General features: G+C 39.1%; 1 protein-coding gene across 2 annotated transcripts in view; it reads right to left on the reverse strand.

The window, feature by feature from the left end:
- Positions 1-21,860, reverse strand: part of SORBS2 (sorbin and SH3 domain containing 2) — a 175,434-nt gene that overhangs the window by 90,423 nt on the left and 63,151 nt on the right. For both annotated transcript variants that reach the window (XM_083367414.1, XM_083367413.1), the window contains exons 2-6: positions 21,372-21,421; positions 16,263-16,355; positions 13,135-13,161; positions 5,630-5,754; positions 2,576-3,154 (exon numbers count right to left, since the gene is read on the reverse strand). In XM_083367414.1, coding sequence (XP_083223540.1) covers positions 2,576-3,154; positions 5,630-5,754; positions 13,135-13,161; positions 16,263-16,355; positions 21,372-21,421 — 874 coding nt within the window. The remainder of the gene's footprint in view (positions 1-2,575; positions 3,155-5,629; positions 5,755-13,134; positions 13,162-16,262; positions 16,356-21,371; positions 21,422-21,860) is intronic.

The following is a 21,860-nucleotide window of genomic DNA, read 5'->3' on the forward strand; positions in this document are numbered from 1 at the left end:
TGACCTTGGGCACTTATTTAATTTTACTGAAATAGTGTTGAATTTATCAGACATTGCCATGTGCCCATCCCAACAAAATGAAGAGAAATTGAGAAGTTCTTAATGAATATTATGCCTGATTTGGTGACACAACTGCTGATCTTATGCCTTGGAAATTGGAAAGTAGTGATTCATAGTATACCGAAGTAGAGAAATACACACCAGTGATTCCAGCAATCGGCATGAAATGAAACACTGACAAATCCTACAAATTCCTTAGGTTTTCTGGTACCCATTAGCCCATTATGAATAACAAACCTTAAAAGCTATTTCACTACATGCAGTAGAATGGAAATGCAAAAAGTGATGCAAGAAAAAGAAGCCTGACCCCAAAGTAATTTTTTTTCCATGCTACCAGTGGTGCTGGAAGTTTTCCTTGTGTGTGTCTTACTAAGGACTTTCAGAAAAAGGAAAAGCTTTGCAAACCTGGGCAACATTTGAAAAGCACTAAAAGTAGCTCTTCAGTGGAATGACATTCTCTAGGGAATATAAGTAAAAATATACTCACTTGCTTTTTTGGTTAACTGTGTGAGCCACTGAATATGGCATTTTATTCATACCAGTTTCCCAGAGATAGAGCAGCATAATGAAAAATGTTCAATTTAACTTTCTGCTTAGATTAATCCCTTCTTGCTCATTTAAACATTTCTCTGTGGGTTGGTACATCAGTTAAGTTGCCTTCACTTTCCTGAACAGCTTGACTGGGATCTAAATGGACTAGGGAGATGGGAACCCTTGTCAGCTGAAAGTAAAGGAGACTTAGGAGATTTAATTCTGAAGCTGAAAATGGAAAGTGAAAAATCTGGGTTAATACTAAATATGAAGAAGACAACAACAGTAAATTTAATCTTAAAGAAACATGATAGTTTTATTTTGGGGGGGCTCAAGAATAAAGACAGAAAACATGCTAAAAGTGTAGAGATTGATTTTCTGGAATAATGCAATAAGGAACTTAGACAAGGATGTGAAAGTTAAATTGCAATAAAAAAAATAGTTACAGAGATGGTCTTTCCAGTTGAAAGATATAAAATCTGGACACTTAAGGAAGAATGGGTGAAAGAAAATGGAAACCAATGAATTATGACTCTGAAGTAAGTTGCTAAGAGCAGCATGAGCCTCAGGAAGACCAAGTCAACCAGCCTAGAACCAATAACAACTGACTGCTCACTTGATATGATAAGTAGAAAGCAGAAATTTCAAAAATATTATGACCGGAAGACTGAGAGAAGAATAACAGACATCAACAGATAACATAAATAAACAAGATCAAAGAGATTAGCAGAATGGTCTTGGAACAGCTATGAGTTAATTTGAAAGAAGATCAATATGGTGAGCGTTTGTCCATGCAGTCACCAGGCACTGAATCTGACTCAATGGCATATAACCTTAAACTCCTTCATTCATCAAAATGCTTTATGTATTATTTCCATCTTGCCATGAATTATTCTTTTGAGAAATACTAAATCTCAGAGTCAGACATGAGTAAGTACACTTTAAACAGAAAGCGTTAAAACAATTTTAAAATAAGAAGAGTGCCAACTATTGGACCTATAAAATGATCCTGTTTTTAGCCAGTTATACTGTATTGGTTAGTCTAGTATTTTCTCTTGATGCATAAATAAGGAACTGTTTAAAACTTGTGCTTCTCTGCCAAAGACCTAACTACTGCAGCAGCCTTAAGCAAAATATGCCCATATCCACTTGTGTGCTATTAACAATCAATTCCTATTCATTCAAAAATCAATGCATAAAATACTATTCAGTTTGCAACCTTCCCCAGAGAATTGAGAACTTTATGGAGAAATGTCAAAAATGTATGTGTACCTGCCCTTTCTCTCTTTTATCACTTCAGTGCAATAAAAGGGGAAAGGTGAGAGTGTCCCTTTTAATAGTACAGGACAAGACAGGACAAGTGCTGTTCAAAATACTCCTATACCAAATATTTCTGTAAAATGTTTTCTAGTTCAGCACAAAATCCTTCTTCTTAATGAAATGCCATATTGGTGTCTCCCAACTTTTAAATGCAAATAACTGTGTGGGAAAGGGATAGGTGAACTTTCCATGTAGCCTTAGGATACCAGAGATGTCTCTTTTGATTCTGTGCACTGCCTTTCAATATGGGCACTGCTGTTAATTAGTGATAATCAGAAAGTTTATGATGTTTTTTTTGATAGTCTCCTTTCTATTGATCACAACTTTGCCCTATTTAGAAAGCAGGAAAATGTTTCCTTTCTATTACTGAAACATTTTATGTTCTTTGTTTCTCTTCTTTCCTTGGACTAAGATGGACTGGAAATGTATTTGTAATAATAATAATAATAATAATAATAATAATAATAATAATAATAATAATAATAATAATAATAATAATAATAATAATAATAATACAGATCTTTCATTATTGTGACAGGTAGTTTTACCCAGGATTTGTGATCATTGTCAGAACCATGTGAGTATGCTAAAGAGAAAAGAGTTAGGTGATACAAGAAAGAGCTAAAATTAAAAAGAGAGAGAGAAAGAGATAAAGATAATATACCACATGGCATTGCGCAGCTGGAGCATCGGACATTTGTTGCATATTTTCTGCTGGCGTCTTTGACGGGTCTGGAGAAAATCTAGATGGATGATGTTGGCATTCGGGGATGGGAGCTATCTGAATGGAGAGAGATGCTTTGTGTATCTCAGGCACGGGGTTACAGACAGGTGAGGGAGACCTCCATGGAGCTGCTGAGGCACCACCAGACTCAGGCGTTTGCTGTGTATGAGAAGGAACACTACTAGATGCATTTTGTGCCTGAGTTAATTTCAGGGTAGAAACTCTACGTTTCTGAGGCTGTTTGTGGCCTTGATGAACATTGGTTCTAATGCCAGCTATTGTTTTTGTGCTAGAAACTGAGGCCAGTGTTTTTGTGCTTTTTTGTGTGCAAGACATTTTTGTGTTAGACTTTTTAGAATAAATTGTCCTCTGAAGAAACTCCTTGTTAGTAGAGTAGTTCCCATCAGGATTTGGCTTAGTTTGTTTGGTTGTTACAGAACAGGAGTTACTTCCACTCTTCTTTAGATTAGATATTCCAGATCTACCAAAACTTTTTTTCCTAGGGAGTAGGGAGGGTGCCTTATTTGCCAAAAGCATCCACGCAACAAAAGAATATTACAGGAAAAAGAGACAAAGCAAAACATTAGCAGGAAAGTAAACAGAGTTGTCTTTTAAAATCTAGGCACTAATATGAACTCTGGCATAGTAATCAGTGCTCTTGAATCAAGCGGCAAACTACATTTCAAAAATATTTTATCTTGCTAGATGGATAATTAGCGCATATTTATTTTACATCTCTACCTTTAAAAATGTAACATTGAGTTGAATGTAGCTTTTACTTAAGTTACTGCAAATACACACTCTTTCTGTGTAACAACATGAGCATAAAATATTTTACTTTTAGAGCAAATCTACTGGTTATCAGAACTGTTAAGGCAGAGAGGAAAAAATGCACATGCATGGGATAGATCATGCAAATAAACTATTCTGGTGCAAATCCACATCTGTGTGCATGCACATAACCCCCAAAATTATTAATTTATTTACTTAACAGTTCTTGTATACTGCCCATCCTGCACACTCTAGGCAGCTAACAATGCAAATAGATAAACTACCTCCCAAACCTCAAGTAGATAGAAATACAGATAAAAAATAACTTCCAACAAATACAAATACCATAAGCCTGCAAAGTTTGATAGAGTTGAAAGAATTGAGCCAGTGAGAATGCCCACCTTTGAGGCCTCTCAAGTGACAATTCTGCAAACCTGGGACCTGCCGTGAATTGACCCTATTTGATCTGACTAGTTTAGCAGAGGAATATAGGAGAATATGGTCTGCTAGATATCAGATCTGAAGATTATGTAGGACCTTAGGAGTAATAACTACACCTTGAATTATAGGTGAAAGCCAGCTGGTAATCACTGTAGCTTGTAAAGCACCTGGGTAACTTGAATGTATTGAAACACATTCATTTCTACTCAGGCCACTGCATTCTGCAGAAGCTAAAGTTTTCAGTTATTTTTCAAGGGTAGCCCAATGTATAGTGTGTTAGAATGGTGTCATGGCTACGCAGGTTCCCCGTTTGGAGGAGGAGTTGGAACTGGGACCATCTGTCGGGGATGGCATCATCCCTTCTGAACAAGTGGAGAGTCCAGGGGCAATCCCAGGGCTGTCTGGCAATGGGGGTGGGGCACAGCTGATTGGACGGAGAGCCGCCTGCAGCAGTGGATTAGCTGCAGAGGGCAAGCAGAGATGACAGACTCCAGATCATCTCTGACAAGGAACAGCTGCCTCCCCTGCCTGATCTGGACAGCAGCATGAGGGGAGGCAGAGGAGGTCAGCAAGGCTGCTTTTGAAGAAGAAGCCCTATCCTTCCTCACCAGAAACACCTGGGGAAGGCCAATTTAACCAGACGCTGGGGTAAGATGTGTTTGTCAGGAACTCCTGTTTGCCTTGAATGTGTGCCTTCACAGGTTTTGTGAATAGTGTTTTGTGAATTTTGGATCGTGTTTCTTAGCCAAACTTCGGACTTCGCTTATGAACTTTGGACTTGGCTCTCTGACTTTGAACTCTTGGATTGTGCTTTGGTTTCTGGAACTCTGGACTTGTGTTGCAGACTTGATACTTGTGGGTATTATTACTTCCCTCTTTGCCTTGTGGGTCAGCTAGTACTTAGTTCCTCAAACCAGGGAATTTAGACTCAGTGAAAATTAAGGGCTGGGGCTGAGCTTCACTGACACCATTGGTGGGTCATTTGGTGCCATGTTGTGTGTGCAATAAATGGACTCTACTTAACATCTGTCTTGCCAGCGTGATTTGGGTCAACATCTGTCTTGCCAGCGTGATTTGGGTCAGAACAAGTACCTAAATGGGATATGACTAGGACATGACTAACTGTAAGTAGGGTCTGTTGGTCCAGCAAAGACCATAACTGGCAAACAAGTTGTACTTGTGTAAAAGTCTTCTTAGCTATATTTGCCACTTCCTCCTTAAACAGTTATGCCTCTAATATCTAGGAGAACCTCCGAACTGTGGCCCACTTCTGAGCAGGAGAGTACAGAGACAGGATTTCCCTGGAATTGTTAAGCCCAGAAATTCCAAACTGCTTCTTTTTTTGAAGCATACATTATTTCAGTAAAACAACTGCTCCTAACCTGGTGCTGAACAAGTGTCACATTTTCAAGACTAAGGATGGTGGGCTTGCAGTTTAATGCATATTGAAAACATCAGATCAGATGGAGCAGGATTTTATTTTATTTTTTAGAAAAAGAGGTCTATGCTAGTATTTTTAAGTCAAAGGACATTTCATAGCTGGATGCTTTACTCCAGGAAACAAATTTAGAATAGCAGATAATAACAAACTGTGTATAAGTAATATAATTTTTGTCCATATAGCCAAGATGTAGATGTATGTCAGATGTATGTATGCCTGACTAATATAAGTAAGGTTAGGATAGCATCCAGGAAACATTCATCCAAAGGAAATAACCCTTTCTGTTTTTGAAAACACAGCATTGAAAGTGGAAGTGTGACTGTATACAGCTCCCTGTTTACCTGAGTTGGTGATTTCTTTTCTTGTAGGTTTGGCCGGACACTTCGAAAGCCCTTTGCTGCAAGAGAGGAGCTGCTAGTGTCTCCATTCAGTGTCTCTCTACTTCCAATGTTAAATGATCTCCAAGCTTTTATGTGGAAAGAAATCCAAGTAAATTTATTTCTGATACAGAAATCCTTTGATAATGTAACAAGTGAAATCAGTTCTATTTTTTAAAGAAAAAAAGAACTCTTTGGAGAGAAGCAGTGGCATCAATGTGAAAAATGAAAGGATATGAATATGAATATTCATATGAATATGAATTAGCATCATAGGACAGAGTTTTATTATAAAGAATAATGAGGAGGTGATGTTAGGCCCACTACCATTGTTCAGCTGAGACAAATGACTGTTTTGTCAAGCAGCATCCATAAAACAAAATGGCATAGATGACAGTATGAATATAAAGTCATCGTACAGGTATCATTATTTGCCCTTCCTTACCCCCTTATGAATGGCCCAACTCTGATTTTTCATAATAGTCCTTCTCGGTGGCATTTCCACCAGTTCATTTTATAATTTGACAAAGAACTAAGCCTTTATTTAGAAGTGGGAAATCCATGTTCCATTTATAATCCTGAAGTTCCATCAACCTGGTATTGAGGAAATCATTAGGACTCAGTTAAAGAGATGTCAAGAGACCTATCATATGCACTAAAATAAAGAAATTATAGGTGTTCAGGAAAAATGACAATCTTTTGATTTTTTCCCCCTATGGAGAAATTTCTAAAATCTTTTTGTGCTTAAATATAACTGCTAATCAAATGCTAGCAGCTGGAAAATGGAATGTTCCTACACTTTGGGCACATTCAGACAGCTGGCTTAATGGGTTGTTCCCCAGGCTATGAGTCATTTCAAAGTATGCCAGCCTAAATTCATAGCTCATCTCTGTTCAACCTTATTAACAATACCAGTGAATGGACTTTCTCTTAAGAGTGTACTATGGAAAAATATAAGGTGCTGAATATCCTTGCCAACAGAAAAAATAATCTCTTTTTAATGGAGAATGGGAATAAGACAGATGGTTAGATCATTGGATTTAATCATCTAGGTCAGGGGTCTTCAAACTTGGCCCTTTTATGACTTGTGGACTTCAACTCCCAGAATCTCTCAGCCAGCATGCCTGGCTGAGGAATTCTGGAAGTTGAAGTCCACAAGTCATAAAAGGGCCAAGTTTGAAGACCCCTGATCTAGGAGAACCTGATCTAAGGTATGGCTGATCTACAATGGTGATACAATGAAAGCCTTCTAATGGGCTAAGTGGGGAGCAGTCCAGTAAAACAGGAGAGGTTATATTTTCTTGTTTTACTGGAAATTACCAGCCTCCCTCCTGACATGGAGTACCTGTAGCACCTGATTCAGAGAGATAGTTGATAGAAACTTGGAGAGTCTATCACTTTGCTTCAGTATTTCTTGGCAACCTTCAGGCAGGTGGCTTGGAGCCTGGCTGGGAAATTCTGGGAGTAGAAATCCACCCTTCTTAAAGTTGCCAAGGTTGAGAAACATTGCTCTACATTGCCATAAATCAGATGGTTCAAATCATCCACAGGGTGGGGTGATGAGCAAAATGCTTGGAAGACTGGTTCTAGTGATGGTAGCTCAATATTAACTCACTGTCCTTGCACTGTTGAAAAAATGCCCTGCCAAAAAAAGCAAGAGGGTGGGGATAATGCAGACATAGCTTCCCCACCAGAAAAAAAATCATGGCTTGTAAAAACACGTTCCCCAGCCCTTCTTGTCATCATAGTATCTCAGGCTTGGGTCAGAAGACACCAATTTCACACTGGATCAGAAATTCTGAAGTCTGATGGTGTCTACTATGGACTAGGGATCAGAAGAAGACTTCATCAGGAGAGGATAGTCTTAAACATTGCATAGTTATAGCAGCACCCCTAAGAAGAAGATAGGGGAATGTGTGCACTAGTTAGTTTGATATCATGGGAGTCGCCAAAGACTAAAGGGTCTATTTTTCTGTTGGTAACTGTCTGAAGAAGGAACAAGATAAATGGATCTTTTGCAATAATTATTTGATAGCTTTCATTACTACATTTAAGAGCTGTGATGGCACAGCGGTTAGAATGCAGTAACTGCATGCTAACTCACTGCTCACTCCAGGGATTTGATTCTGAACAGCTCAAGGTTGACTCAGCCTTCCATCCTTCTGAGGTTGGTAAAACAAGGACCCAAACTGTTGGGGGCAATATGCTGACTTTGTAAACTGCTTAGAGAGGGCTGTAAAGCACTATGAAGCCGTATATAAATATAAGTGCTATTGCTATTGCTACGTTTAAATCTATCTTTGTGGTGGGTAGGGGTATAAGAATAAAGTATGCATCTAAAAATGCCACAATCCTAACTTGGAGAAGATAACAGCAGAGAAGACCCAAATATAAATGCACAACTTCCTCTAGAGGGCAAGAACAGTAATAAATTTTAAAAAACCTCATTAAGCATATATATATATATATATATATATATATATATATATATATATATATATATATATATATATATATACATACATACATACATATATATATATATATATATATATATATATATATACATACATATATATATATATATATATATATATATATATATACATATACATATATATATATATATATACATATATATATATATACATATACATATATATATATATATATATATATATATATATATATATATATATATATACATATACACACACACATATATACACATATACATATACATATACATATACATATACATATACATATACATATACATATACATATACATATATATATACATATATATATATATATATATATATATATATATATATATATATATATATATATATATATATATATATCCTGCAGTTGCTTATTTAAAAGTCTGTATCTTCAATTATAAGGATTTTTTCAAAGGTTTTTGCTAAAAATAAAACAGTTACGTTCTAAACCAATGCAATTCTTTTTTGCTTTATACTATTTTCTAATAAGAAAAACATTTCCACTACTGTCAGAATGGTGTAGGGATTCCTGCTTGGGCAGGGCATTGGACTAGATGATCTACAAGGTCCCTTCCAACTCTGTTACTCTATACTATTCTATACTTCATGTTGAAATTTCTGGTTGCATTCACATGACATTTTGGTTCAGGAATAATTTACCTAACCATTTACTCAATGAACTCAATTTTATGGTCTGATACATTAGCTAAAATGTGGTCACAAATGTTGTGGATCATTGTGTTGTGTAAATATGGGGTCTTCCTTGATGAGTCGACTAGATATTCCCCTTTGGACTGGGACGGACCTGGGTGCAGGCCGCAGTGGGAGAGCGGCCTGTTTTCACATCGGCACTCCCATAGAGGTGGGAGCTCTATGGGTTATGCCCCACCCAGGGTGTACATTCTTGACCATCCCCCTGGTTCAGACTCTCGACCGGTCGTGGGAGGACGGGTTGGGGTCTGCCCCCGGGAGCATCCAACCTGGTGGCAGTAGGTTGGTTGATGGCCTGAATGTTTTACTCCCTTCCTTTAGAACCTCCTACTGGACTTTTCCATTATGGGACTGCCTTATCTGGACTTGTTGGACTTATGTATAGATACTCCAGCACGGACTTGCTCGCCCTCAGGGGTGCCCCCCTCTCCTGGGTGCGTCCCGCCTTTTTCGCCATTCCCAGTCTCGATGAGGGGCCCAATTATTGGGACCCTGAGAGATGGCCGGGTAAGGTCAGGGGCTCTCGATCCAAATTTAATAGGAGGCCCCTGGTTACTTTTTTAGTTAATTTTTTTAGGGGGTTAGGGAGGGGGGCGGGGGGTAATGGTTGTTTGACTATGGGGGGTGGCCATACAACCACGGTGCAGGCCAGGCCTGGGTCTGACTGCGTTCGGGGGGAGCGGGGTGTGGTTACATCTGGGGCTCAGGAGCGGGTCGTGGGATTGCCGATTCCCACGACACTGGGGTATGGCAGCAGGCGTATGGACAGAGGGCCGTATCGTTACCGGGAGGGCCGTCCCCGCTGTTTACAAGCGGTGAGGCGCTCCGACCCTCTGTTTCTTCCCCGAGGTGCCGGGAGCGAGGATGCGCAGCCTCCTGAGCTCCGGCTGGTGTACCTGAATGCCAGGTCCGTGGTTAATAAGGCTCCCCTTGTGCGGGATTTGGTGGAGGGTGAGCATGCGGACCTGGCTTGTATTACTGAAACCTGGTTGGGCCCAGAGGGTGGGGTCCCTTTGGTTGATCTTTGCCCACCAGGTTTCCGAGCGTTACACCGGCCCCGGGCTCATGGTAGGGGCGGGGGAGTGGCGGTAGTTATTAGGGAGACCTTATGCCCGCGGGAGACCACCGTCCCTCAGATAGTCGGGTGTGAGTCTCTCTTTTTGAGGTTTGGTTCGGGGGCGCAGTTGGGCTTGCTGCTGGTGTACGTTTCGCCTAGTCACACAGCGGCAGCCCTGCCTGAGCTACTCGATGTCCTCTCCGGTTTGGTGATTGAGTTCCCCAAACTTTTAGTTTTGGGTGACTTCAATCTACCATCCCTGGGAGGGTCATCTGAGTTGGCTCGGGAGTTCATGGCTTCCATGACGGCCATGGACCTGACGCAGGTAATTTCTGAACCAACTCATGAGGGAGGCCACACCCTGGACCTAGTTTTTTTATCTGGACGATGGCTGGATGATCTTGGTGGGGGCTCTCCATTTATCATGCCCCTGTCATGGATGGATCATCACCTCCTGCGGCTGGTCTTCCGTTTTACCACCCCCCGCCGTGGGGATACGGAACCAATTAGATGGTACCGCCCCAGGCGCTTAATGGACCCTGATGGGTTCCAGGCAGTGCTGGGATCCCCACCTGCTTCCGTCGCTCACAACTCGGCGGATGCCTTAGTGGAAGCCTGGGAAAGGGCAGCCACTGAGGCACTGGACCGAGTTGTACCCTTGCGGCCCCTGACCCGGCGCAGATCCCAACGAGCTCCATGGTTCTCCGCGGAGCTCCGGGAGATGAAGCGTCGGAAACGGGGCCTAGAGAGCTGCTGGAGGTCCAGCCGATCCGAATCCGACCGATTGCGGTTAAGAACCTATATTAGGTCTTATCTCGCTGCGATGAGGGTGGCGAGGTGTAATTACTTCTCCACCCTCATCGCGTCCGCAGATAATCGCCCGGCCGCCCTGTTTAGGGTGACTCGCTCACTTCTTAATCAGGAGGTGAGGGGGGATCCCTTACAGGGTCGTGCCGAGGAGTTTGGTCAGCATCTGTCGGACAAAATCGCTCGGATTCGGACCGGTTTGGACTCCAGCTGGGCAGAGTCTGACGATCAGGACACGGGCGGTCTTGTCAATGTTATCTGGGAGGAGTTTGATTCTGTGACCCCTGATGAAGTGGACAGGATTATGGGGAGGCTGAGCTCCACCACATGTTTATTGGACCCGTGCCCTTCCTGGCTGGTTTATGCAGCTAGGGAGAGGACACGAGGCTGGTTCCAGGCGGTGATATCTGCTTCTTTGAGTGAGGGTAATTTCCCCACCGTCTTGAAGGAGGCGGTGGTGAGACCCCTCCTCAAGAAGCCTGCCTTGGACCCAGCTGTGTTGAACAACTTTCGTCCAGTCTCCAACCTTCGCTTTCTTGCGAAGGTTGTTGAGAGTGTGGTGGCGCACCAGCTCCCTCTGGTCCTGGATGAAGCGGATTATCTGGACCCGTACCAATCGGGTTTCAGGCCCGGGTACAGCACGGAGACGGCATTGGTCGCTCTGGTGAATGATCTCTGGAGGGCTCGGGATAGGGGATGTTCCTCTGTCCTAGTCCTATTAGACCTCTCAGCGGCTTTCGATACCATCGACCATGGTATCCTGCTGCGGCGTCTCAGGGGATTGGGAGTGGGAGGCACAGTTCTTCGGTGGTTCTCCTCCTATCTCCTGGGACGTTCGCAGTCGGTGTTGGCAGGGGGGCAGAGATCGGCCCCTAGGTCTCTCGTTTGTGGAGTTCCTCAGGGGTCGGTTCTCTCGCCTCTCCTGTTCAACATCTACATGAAACCGCTGGGTGAGATCATTCGTGGTTTTGGAGTTGGGTATCATCAATATGCTGATGATACCCAACTTTTTATTTCTACCCCAAACCACCCCAGTGATGCCCTCGCTGTGATGTCCCGTTGCCTGGAGGCGGTTCGGGTCTGGATGGGGAGGAACAGACTTCAACTCAACCCGGACAAGACTGAGTGGCTGTACATTCCGGCATCCCGGGACATTCAAATTGTTCCATCCCTTTCTATGGGGGGTGAGCTGTTACCCCCCGTGGATAGGGCTCGCAACTTGGGAGTCCTCCTAGATTCACGACTTACTTTGGAAGATCATGTAGCAGCTGTGACTAGGGGGGCTTTCGCCCAGGTTCGCCTGGTGCGCCAGTTGCGGCCCTATCTGGACCGGGATGCCCTGTGTACGGTCACTCATGCGCTCGTGACCTCTCGCCTTGACTACTGTAATGCTCTCTACATGGGGCTTCCCTTGAAGACCACTCGGAAGCTCCAACTGGTACAGAATGCGGCCGCGAGAGTTGTCTTGGGAGTTTCCCGGTACTCCCATGTTACACCTTTGCTCCGCGAGCTACATTGGTTACCAGTTGTCTTCCGGGTGAGGTTCAAGGTCTTAGTGACGGTTTTTAAGTCCCTACATGGCATGGGTCCGGAATACCTCGGGGACCACCTGCTGCCGGCGTCAACCCCCCTCCGCCCTGTGCGTTCCCACAGAGAGGGCCTCCTCAGGGTGCCTCCAGTCAGAGAATGCCGGCTGGTGGCCCCCAGGGGGAGGGCCTTCTCTGTGGGCGCCCCGGCCTTATGGAATGAACTGCCGGTGGAGCTCCGGATGGCACCGGATCTCCGCTCCTTCCGGCGCGGGTTAAAGACCCACCTGTTTGAACAAGCTGGCCTGGCCTGATGGGGAGTTAATTTGGGTTTTTAAATATTTGTATATTTTACTGTTTTATCTTGGGCATTAATTTAATTCTATTTTAACTTTTGTAGTTTTGTACTTTTATTATCTGCCCTGTTCACCGCCCTGAGTCCCTAGGGAGAAGGGCGGTATAAAAATTTAATAAAAACTAAACTAAACTAGATCTAAGCAAGCCACTCAGAATTAGAAGAAAAAGTTTCAGTAATATAAAATGGAGTGCTTTTAGGTCACACATTCAAAGGTTTCTTGTCAATGGTAAGATCACTCCCAACTTAGTAAGATTTATAGGAAAACAACAGATGAAAAGTATGTCTGGTTATTCCATATACATACAGCAAACAGTACAAATTCTGTAATGCGGCAAAAATGAAACTGTGCATTGTGACAACACAAATCCTGGCCTTCTGTACATATATCCTGGCAGAAGTATGTTAGTCATGGCATGTCAATGAAATGCCATGACAGACATTTTGTTATGGATGGCTATACAAACACATGCAATATTATAGTTAATTTATTTTTGAAAAATTACCTGAGTCTGGTGAATGGGAATCAAGTCCTAGAAAGAGTAAATACTGAAGTTAATATATGGGGAGTTAGATTAGGATTCTTACAACTTGTTTTAGTCTCTGAAATTCAGGTAAATTTACTTACCAAACATACACTTTTTAGAATATTATAATTTTAAATGCCTATTTTGAGAACAGTCTTCAATGAACTCAGTGAGTTATAAATGAAAATAACCAGCACATTCTTTTGATGATTTTGATTTTTGCTTGGTCCAAACTTCCTTTTATTTATGAGTTCAAGAACTTGGTTCATATTTATCCTAATCCACTTGTCAGTTCATATACAAAATTGGGTCATCAACCGATGTTTAACTATCTCCATGGTGGCAGGGGTAGTAATATTAATGTATATCTGAAAAATTACCCATTACTATTTTAAACACTAATATTTATTATACTTCTATTTCAAGATCCAAACTCTCTGGGTAGATTACAAACTGCTAAAAAAATTAAATACATGAGACTCAGCAATGTTTGGGGGACATTCAGGAAAAACAAAAAATAAATGAACCAGAACAATGTTTATCAAATGTCAGCAACCTATCAGTCAGAGAATTCTGGGAGTTGAAGTCCATACATCTTAAAGTTGCTGAGATTGAGAAATGCTGAAAAAGTTGCTGAGGTTGATGAATGCTGATCTAGAAGCTCTTTCCATTTTCATTGACAATATTTTGGCAAGAACACATTAATTTGTAATACCTTTCTCTGTATAAATCATTTAAAATTGTATGTTTAATTAATTTTAAAATTAAAATTAACACCATAATTATGTAAAAAACACATTAAAACATTTTACAGATTATTTAGCAATCAATTTAAAAGAAGCCACAATAGCTGTGGAAATTAACCCCTCTAAAGTAGCTGAACAATAATGTTTATGTACTAAAAACACTGTGTTTTCTCAATGCTATAATGTCTTTGCAAATGTCCTATTAAAAAATAACCACAAAGCACACACTGATTTATTGGAATTACTCTTCCCATCTGGTACCTATGCATAGTTTAAGACACTACAACAGAGGTCCCCAACTTTTTTGGCACCAGGGACTAGTTCCATGGAGAAAGGTTTTTTTCCACAGACCAGAGAGTATGTGGTTTTGTGTGCTGCCTGCATCCTGCAAATGGGGCTTTGCTTGTTTGTGCAGCCTGGCTGCTAGCATGCCGGGGCCCGGTACCGGTCCACGGACCGGGGGTTGGGGACCCCTGCACTACAAGAATAGTAACTCAATAACTGTAGGTCTATTCAATTATACTCAGAATTACAATTAGTCTTCTAATATGATTTATCTGACATAATTTATCTGATTAAATTATCTGGGCTACAATAAAATGAATTTATTTTAAAAAAGCATTTAACTCAGGATTGTTTTTGAATGTTTGTAACAAAATGACTTCACATATGGCTTTTACCATTTTGTTATCACATTTTTTTTTCATTTTTCACATTTCATTTTTCTATGTTGACAGTTTTGTGACAAACATTTAGCTAAGGGTTGAATTTAATTGCTAAAAGCTGTTAATATCTGAAATCGAGTTTATGATTTCTATCAGCCAGAGGGAAAACTTTTCAATCCAATGTTCTAAAGGGCACTGAGAAAATGACAAATGTTACACTGTTTTCAGCTAGGTGAAATTGTTGAACCCTGAAAGCTACTTCCTCGTTTTGCCCTATTGTCTTCTACTCTTTTTCAATAAGGAATTGCAAACAGTGTGCATTTTGCCTGAACAAAATAGAAAAAAATATAAAGTCAGAATTTTACTTCGGCAAACAAATTTGGGGAGAGGGCATGTTACTAATTTGGTACAGTTGTCCTTAAACCAGTTTATTTATTAAAAATTACAATGCCCTTGTTCTTCTATTGTCATGGGCAATATTGTATCCTGGCATGGGTATTTCTCTTTTTTCCTGAATGGAAGACTCTCACTGAGGTTATAGGCTCTGCTCACATACCGTAATTCCTTAAAGTGCCTGGGGCTAAGCAGAATTACAGTTCAATCAATGGTTCAGCATGATTAGTAAATGTCATTGCCAGAATGGCTTCTGTTGAACATTCAAGGAAGCCTCTACATTAGAGATGTGCAAACTGTGGCTTTAGCATCTGATGTGATCCCTCAAAATAGCCTGCCTGCTGCTTACAGCCCTTCCCAAAGTTGAAGTAGAATTGAATGTTTAATAATATAAAGAAACATTATCTACAGTGGAATAATTGATATTAACTGAATTCAGTTCATTTTGTTTAATGCAGGTAGTCCTTATTTAATGACTGCCTTGAGGAGTGACCATTTGCAGTTGTGACAGTGATAAAAATAATAATTTTGCAACCAATTCTTGAATTTACGATTTTCAAAGGTCTGTAAAGCAAAGGAAAGCTAAAGTAAAAGAGTAAGCACAGTAGTGGTTTCACTTAGTGACTGCTTTGCTTAACAACTGAGTTGCCAGTCTAATTGTGGTTGCTGAACAAGGATTACCTGTATTAATTACATCTAATTTTCATTTAAATATAATCAAATGTCACATTCATTCTGAACATTTGTGCTTTCATTTCTGGCTAACATTTGTTTTCTGAAATAACAGTCTACTTTGAATAAAGGTAAAGTAAAGTAGGAAATTTATTTTCATTGTTTAGATGTGTGGACAGTGCGTGTTCTCATGTGCTCAGACTAATATTTCATATAAATGCTTGGAATGTATGCAAGCTCTAGTACTATGTTTAGGACTACATTAAACTCTCTGTGTTTCTGCTTTATTTCTATTCTGCATTTTCTAGACTAGTGATAGTCTGATGTTCCATATATTTGCAATACAGGTGTCATGATTCTTTGTCATTATATATGCTAGTAGGTGCTAAGTCTAAAATATCAGAGTAATCTACCCCTGATCTAAACAACTGGAATTTCCATTATATACGTATAGCAGACTGCTTAGTACTAATAATTAGAACAAAAACACTGAACAGTGATGAAATGACAGGCTCATCACAGTAACTATTATGAGGATCTGTGGTTACTATTTCTAATATTCAGTTCTAATACACAACTGTATAAAAGACAATGATACTGAAGTGTGGCATTCCATGGTTAACAGCTATACCTGCAGTCAAAAGGTTTGGAGAACTTTGAACTCTCTTCACCGCTGTTAATTTGACAGACATGGCAGCACGTTTGCGAGCACACCCACCACTATCTGAAAGCAGAAAAGGACACAGGCACAAGCCCATGACATAGAACGCAAGCACATGCAATGTACAAAGTGAGGATTATTGGGATATGTAAATGTGGACATAAATCCATGCAGTTAGAATTTGTGGTTGATCCCTATATACTTGTACATACGTACCAAAAGGTTGAGGAAGCTGTTGTTAATTAATACTGCCATTCCAAAGAATACACCAGCCAAAGAGAATTAGCATGTGCTTTCCAGTATTTGAAAAATCACTTGGGTGTACCTAACTCACCACAAAAATAAAAAGACTAAAAGGATTAAAAATGATACATCAAAATAAGGAACTAATCATAATGCAGAACTAGAAATAGTATTGGGCCATCACTGAATATCTTATTAGCTGCCCAGAATTACTGTGTGGCAAATGGGCATAAATAAATAAAAATTACCAATAAATATAAAAAAAACAAATAAATATAATATTGATTCAGCTTATTAAAATGATAACCTGAACTATTTACTGAAGGCAGAAATGCATGGACAAGTAACATTTTGCCTTCATCTAACAATCTTTCTGCTCCACCCAAAAGATAAAAGAAACCATTTAACATTTATTTATCTCAAAGTGAGTAGCTTTTTGGTGGTTGGGGACCAGCCTTGGTGTTTGTACGGAGAAGAATTACAAGGACAAGATGAAAATGGGTACAGCAGCTTTTTTAGTTTTCCCCCCTGGATTTTTGGGAACAAGTTAGGTTTTCTTATTTTAACAAAAACACAGCTTATTTTAGAAACACTACAGCCTTTGCCCAAATGGAGAGAAATAGTCACGACTCTTGTATGCTGCAAGTTCTTCTGAAGTGTCTAGGGTTGCAACTATTCCTGATTTATAGTACTTTGTGGGGTATGTGATAGTGCTAGAATTTGGATGTGAGCAAATGCCCTTTTAGTTCTTCTTCAGAAAGTGCAATGAAATTTCTCACCAGGGATTATGAACTACTTAACAGAAACAAATGTGGCAGAAAGTGCTGGCTGTAATTGGAGAAACTGTGGGAAAGAATTTTCCCAGTCAAAATTTACTGGAGGATTTATTCATGGAAAGATTTTTGAATCTTGGAGATTTTGCATTTACAAACTTACTTTAAATCTCGAACTTAACTCTCCTCCCCTTCCTCCTTTTGGGAACTATTATTCCCAAAATAAAATTAAAGAAGCAGTTGATCAGTTTTGATATTATGTTATGTTTAAACAGGCATACAAGGGCATAGTTGTCAATCTGCCTGCTGTTTATTCAGATGCTGGCGTAAGTTTTAAAAGATCTAAAGGTAAGTTGCAAATAATAGAAACCTTCAAAATAAGAATGATCAGTGAAGGATAACGTAGCAAAGGTCACTTTAACACATCTTGAATCAAATTGTATGACTTAATATAACAGAAAAGAGCCAAGGAAGAGTCCAGTGAGGAAAGTAAATCAAAGCAACAGACCAATCCTAGCAACATTATTATCCTCAGCCAACTTGGATCTTAGGGCATACTGCCCAATATGATATAATATGATTTATTCTGGTGTCCTTCAGGCACGTACCTGAAGACTGCAGTTGTACACGAAAGCTGTAATTGTACAGCTACAATTCAACTGCCAGAGTAGCCTAACAAATCTAGATTGCTGCTATAATATGTTAAGATTCTTTTCTTCCCTTGCAAGTTATTTTCATTTTTAAAAAGCCTAACAATTCTTGTGTATATTTGCCCTGCTTTAGGTGAACAAAAATAAACAGGAAACTCATTCCATGAGCCTGAAACGCAATAATGTATCATTCATCACAAGGAACTTTGTGAGTTGTAAAATCAGGATTGGCAGTGTTCTCTCCATGTTGGCTTAGCCCACTAGGGAAGAATATAATTCTAGAAATGGTACAATTAGAAAACTTTCATCATACCAGTATGTATTATAGGCATTAAAAAACCCATTTGACATTTTGATCTAGGGTCTTTTGCAGGCCATTTTTTTTGTGGAAACATAAGAAGTGAACCAAGACATCTAACCACAGGTGGACTGTATGTTTTGTATGCTTGGTGGTTTATTGCGAGGACAAATTCTGAATTTAATTTGCAATGATTAAGAAATATATTACAAATACCCAGAGATTTGGGGCTTGTGCTTCAATGGCAAGACCAACTTCATGGCAAAGCCAACAGCCATTACCCAGCCATTAATAGTGAATAAGGAGAAGTCAACTGCATGGGAAATGCCTAACTGCATCTAAAGGAAACCCAGTTTGGTTGATTAGATGTTTATATGATGGCAGGCAAACATTCAAAATCAAAGAAAGCCTAGAAGATTTTGATTAACCAGGAAAGAATAAAGATCCTATCTAAAATAGCTGGCCTTTGAGATAATAACGCTGAGTGTCTAGGACATGCTATTCCAAGCTTAGGAACTATTCCCAAAACAGTTTATTCAGAGTTGCATATAACCTGCTAACTTATTTTGATGTGTTTTGAGAGCATAGAAGATGAATAGTAACAACTCTGCATGATGATTATTTAACATTAACAAAGTTAAACCTCATATATTTTTGCACTCTCTAAGGATTGTAGTTGTTTTTAACCAGGTTTGTATTTATGTCTTTCATTTATTAAAAAGCAGTTGGATTATTAAATCATTTTAAACTGAGATGCATTTATCACAATATTATCCTTGTACATTCATGCCTAAAAATTATGGAGGGACACTAAAGATCCATTTAAGCTAATTAACTTTGGGCTGTTCATTATCTATGTGAGAAAAAGGGTTGCATATAAACAGTCTGCCCACTTCATAAATTATTTGAAGTGTTATGTTCTTAGAAGGAATCCGGATAAGTGGAAAGCTTGGTCTACCCAGCCACTTAAGTCCATTTTAAATTAATGCACTTGGATTTAAAATGTTTAATCTCATTAAAGTTAAAGACAAGAATTCTTTCTACTTCTGGTGACAGAATGTTTATTTATAGTTTGTGGATATGTATTATCTCTGCTGAACATTGTGCAAGTAGCATTTTAGGGATTTTTAAAATCAGCTTTTAAAATCCCTACAAGTGGTTTGTTCTACTATGGAATGGAAGAAGCAATGCTGCAGCTACAGGTAGTTCTTTATGAATAAAATATTTTTGTTCTGGAATCCAGAAAAAGGAGGTTGAATTCTCAAGTTTTTGCAAATTGGTTGAGGAGTTTAGATCTGCAACTGAATAATTTATATTAAGCCTTTTTGAAGTATTTCTCGGGTGTGCATTAATAGTTGATAATTATTTTTTATAAAAATAATAACTATTTTAGAATCAAATTATTGATGCCTATAGTGTTTGTAAAAGACAATGATTCAAAAAATAATCCACCCATGAAAAATGATTCACTTACTTGAGAAATCTGGATGTGAAAAGTGTGCATGAATCCTGCTTTGATCATAACATTGTATTTTACACACTATATACATTTTGTCCTAGGCAATAGGAAAAGTGAGTGTTTCATTCTGCTTTAAATGAATAGTAATAGGCTTGCTCAGGTGCCTCATAATCAGCAGTCTCCAGTTGGGAGCAATATCTCAAATAAAGGTTGGCATATGTTGAAATCTAGACGCTTTAGATTTCAATTTCCATCTGCTGGGTCAATATTTAACAATAATGGCACTGAAACCAAACCATCATAATGTTATTGGATTGCTTATACGTCTATATAATGTGGAAATCTGAGAGAAATGGAACATTTATTTTGTTTAAAGACAGTTTAAGAGATGGATAGCATGTAGCCGAACCTAAGTATTGGTGCATCCCTTTAATTTTGATAGGAGACTTTAGTGGATATACCGTACTTAATACTAGTCATAGAATTCAAAAGGATTTCCACTAATTTTTTATTACAAACAGAATGGTTGTGTTCCTTCAGTAATATAGATTAATCCTTAATTGGTTTTGGAATATAGGATTTTTAAATAGGCAATGCTTGATCTCTGTTTTTTTAAGGTGGCTGCTTCAAGGCGTGCTAGTAAAATTTTTATTATTCCTCTCAAATTCAGATTATATCTTATTTCAATGGAGCTGAACCTCTAATTAATGTTTTTAGAAAACTAAATGGTATAGTTATGGTCTAAAGTAGAACTTTAGATTCATTGTAGGGTAATCAGCTATCTCTAGGTTTCACCTTTATGGTACTCCAAAGTGTTTCTACTCTTAATATAGAGAATGATGTGCGCATTTGGCTGCCTCAGAAACAGCAGAAAGAACATTAACTCTTAAGGACTGCTTCCTCCCATATGTTTCTTTTCATATACTTTGTTACATATTTAAGATTTTCTTTCTACTTCTCCTTGCCGACTGTGATACAGAGGAGTGCAAACGGGGCCATGCTTTGTGGGAAGGGGCTGTGGCCAAGATATTCATTCAGAGTCTGCATGACTGAATGGAGCTGAACATTTACTGGCCAGATACCCTTCCTGATGCCTAAGTGGAGATCACAGTAGCAGTTTTCTCTTTGTGCCCTGAGAGAGAAATATCTGTTGCTGCCTAGGACTGAGCTCTCAACCTTCTGAATGGGAGGCGAATGTCTTCACCACTAAGCCATCATGCTGCTCAAGAGGTTTTAAATATAATTTTCCAAAATGCCATAATGTAAGGCATATAATATATCTCACACTATAAATGTAAAATACTCAAGTAGATGAATTTAAACAAAATAAGTAAGCAATAATTAAATTATTGTAAAAGTAAATGGTTCGCCATTAAAAAAAACCTATCTTGATTTATGCCACTGTGTTATGGATATGTTCTTTGCCCCAATATATTTTACTAAATATCTGAAAATATATTGAAATGAAATGCAGATGCTTATTTACATATGCATATATAAATGCATATATTTGTACATAAGTATACCTTGAGAAATATACATCAGAACTTCATATGCACAAATATAAGAAAGCAAAAACCTTATGTAAAGTTCTTCAAAACAGCCGTAACTTATATTAAACAATATGCTTATTTTTTGCACCATGAAAATGCATACCTGTGTTCATTTTGATTCTGGAAGATTTGCTACCAAAGTCTTCAGTTTGCCTAGAGAAAATAAAGGCACTCTGTTCATTATCACAATGCAATAGAATAGAACATGAGATACAGTAAAGTCTTTTCAGTAGGCAGACAGGAAAAAATAATAAATAATGACATCCAGGTTATACATGCTTCAAAAATGATTTCCTTCACTTTTTAAGGAGGAAATAAGAAATTATTTTAGATGCAGTAGGTGGCTGAGGACTGCTAGAAGGTGTCTGTTCTTTTCTTGTACAATCTCTTTGTGGTCTTCAGGCTTCCTAACTTCTCACACTTCAATTTAACACAAAGAGAACTGCTCCCATTGGGTTTTTTCAAACAGAAGCATGAGCAGCAGGGAGGCTGCAGAGAGGTGTGGTTGTTGGCTACATAAAAACCGCAACACCAACATTGTTCCCTATTTTTAACAGAAATTAAGCCATCCAAATTACAAAAAATAATTTGA

Source organism: Vipera ursinii (genome assembly GCF_947247035.1).
Source record: "Vipera ursinii genome assembly, chromosome: 7".
NCBI classification, from domain to species: domain Eukaryota; kingdom Metazoa; phylum Chordata; class Lepidosauria; order Squamata; family Viperidae; genus Vipera; species Vipera ursinii.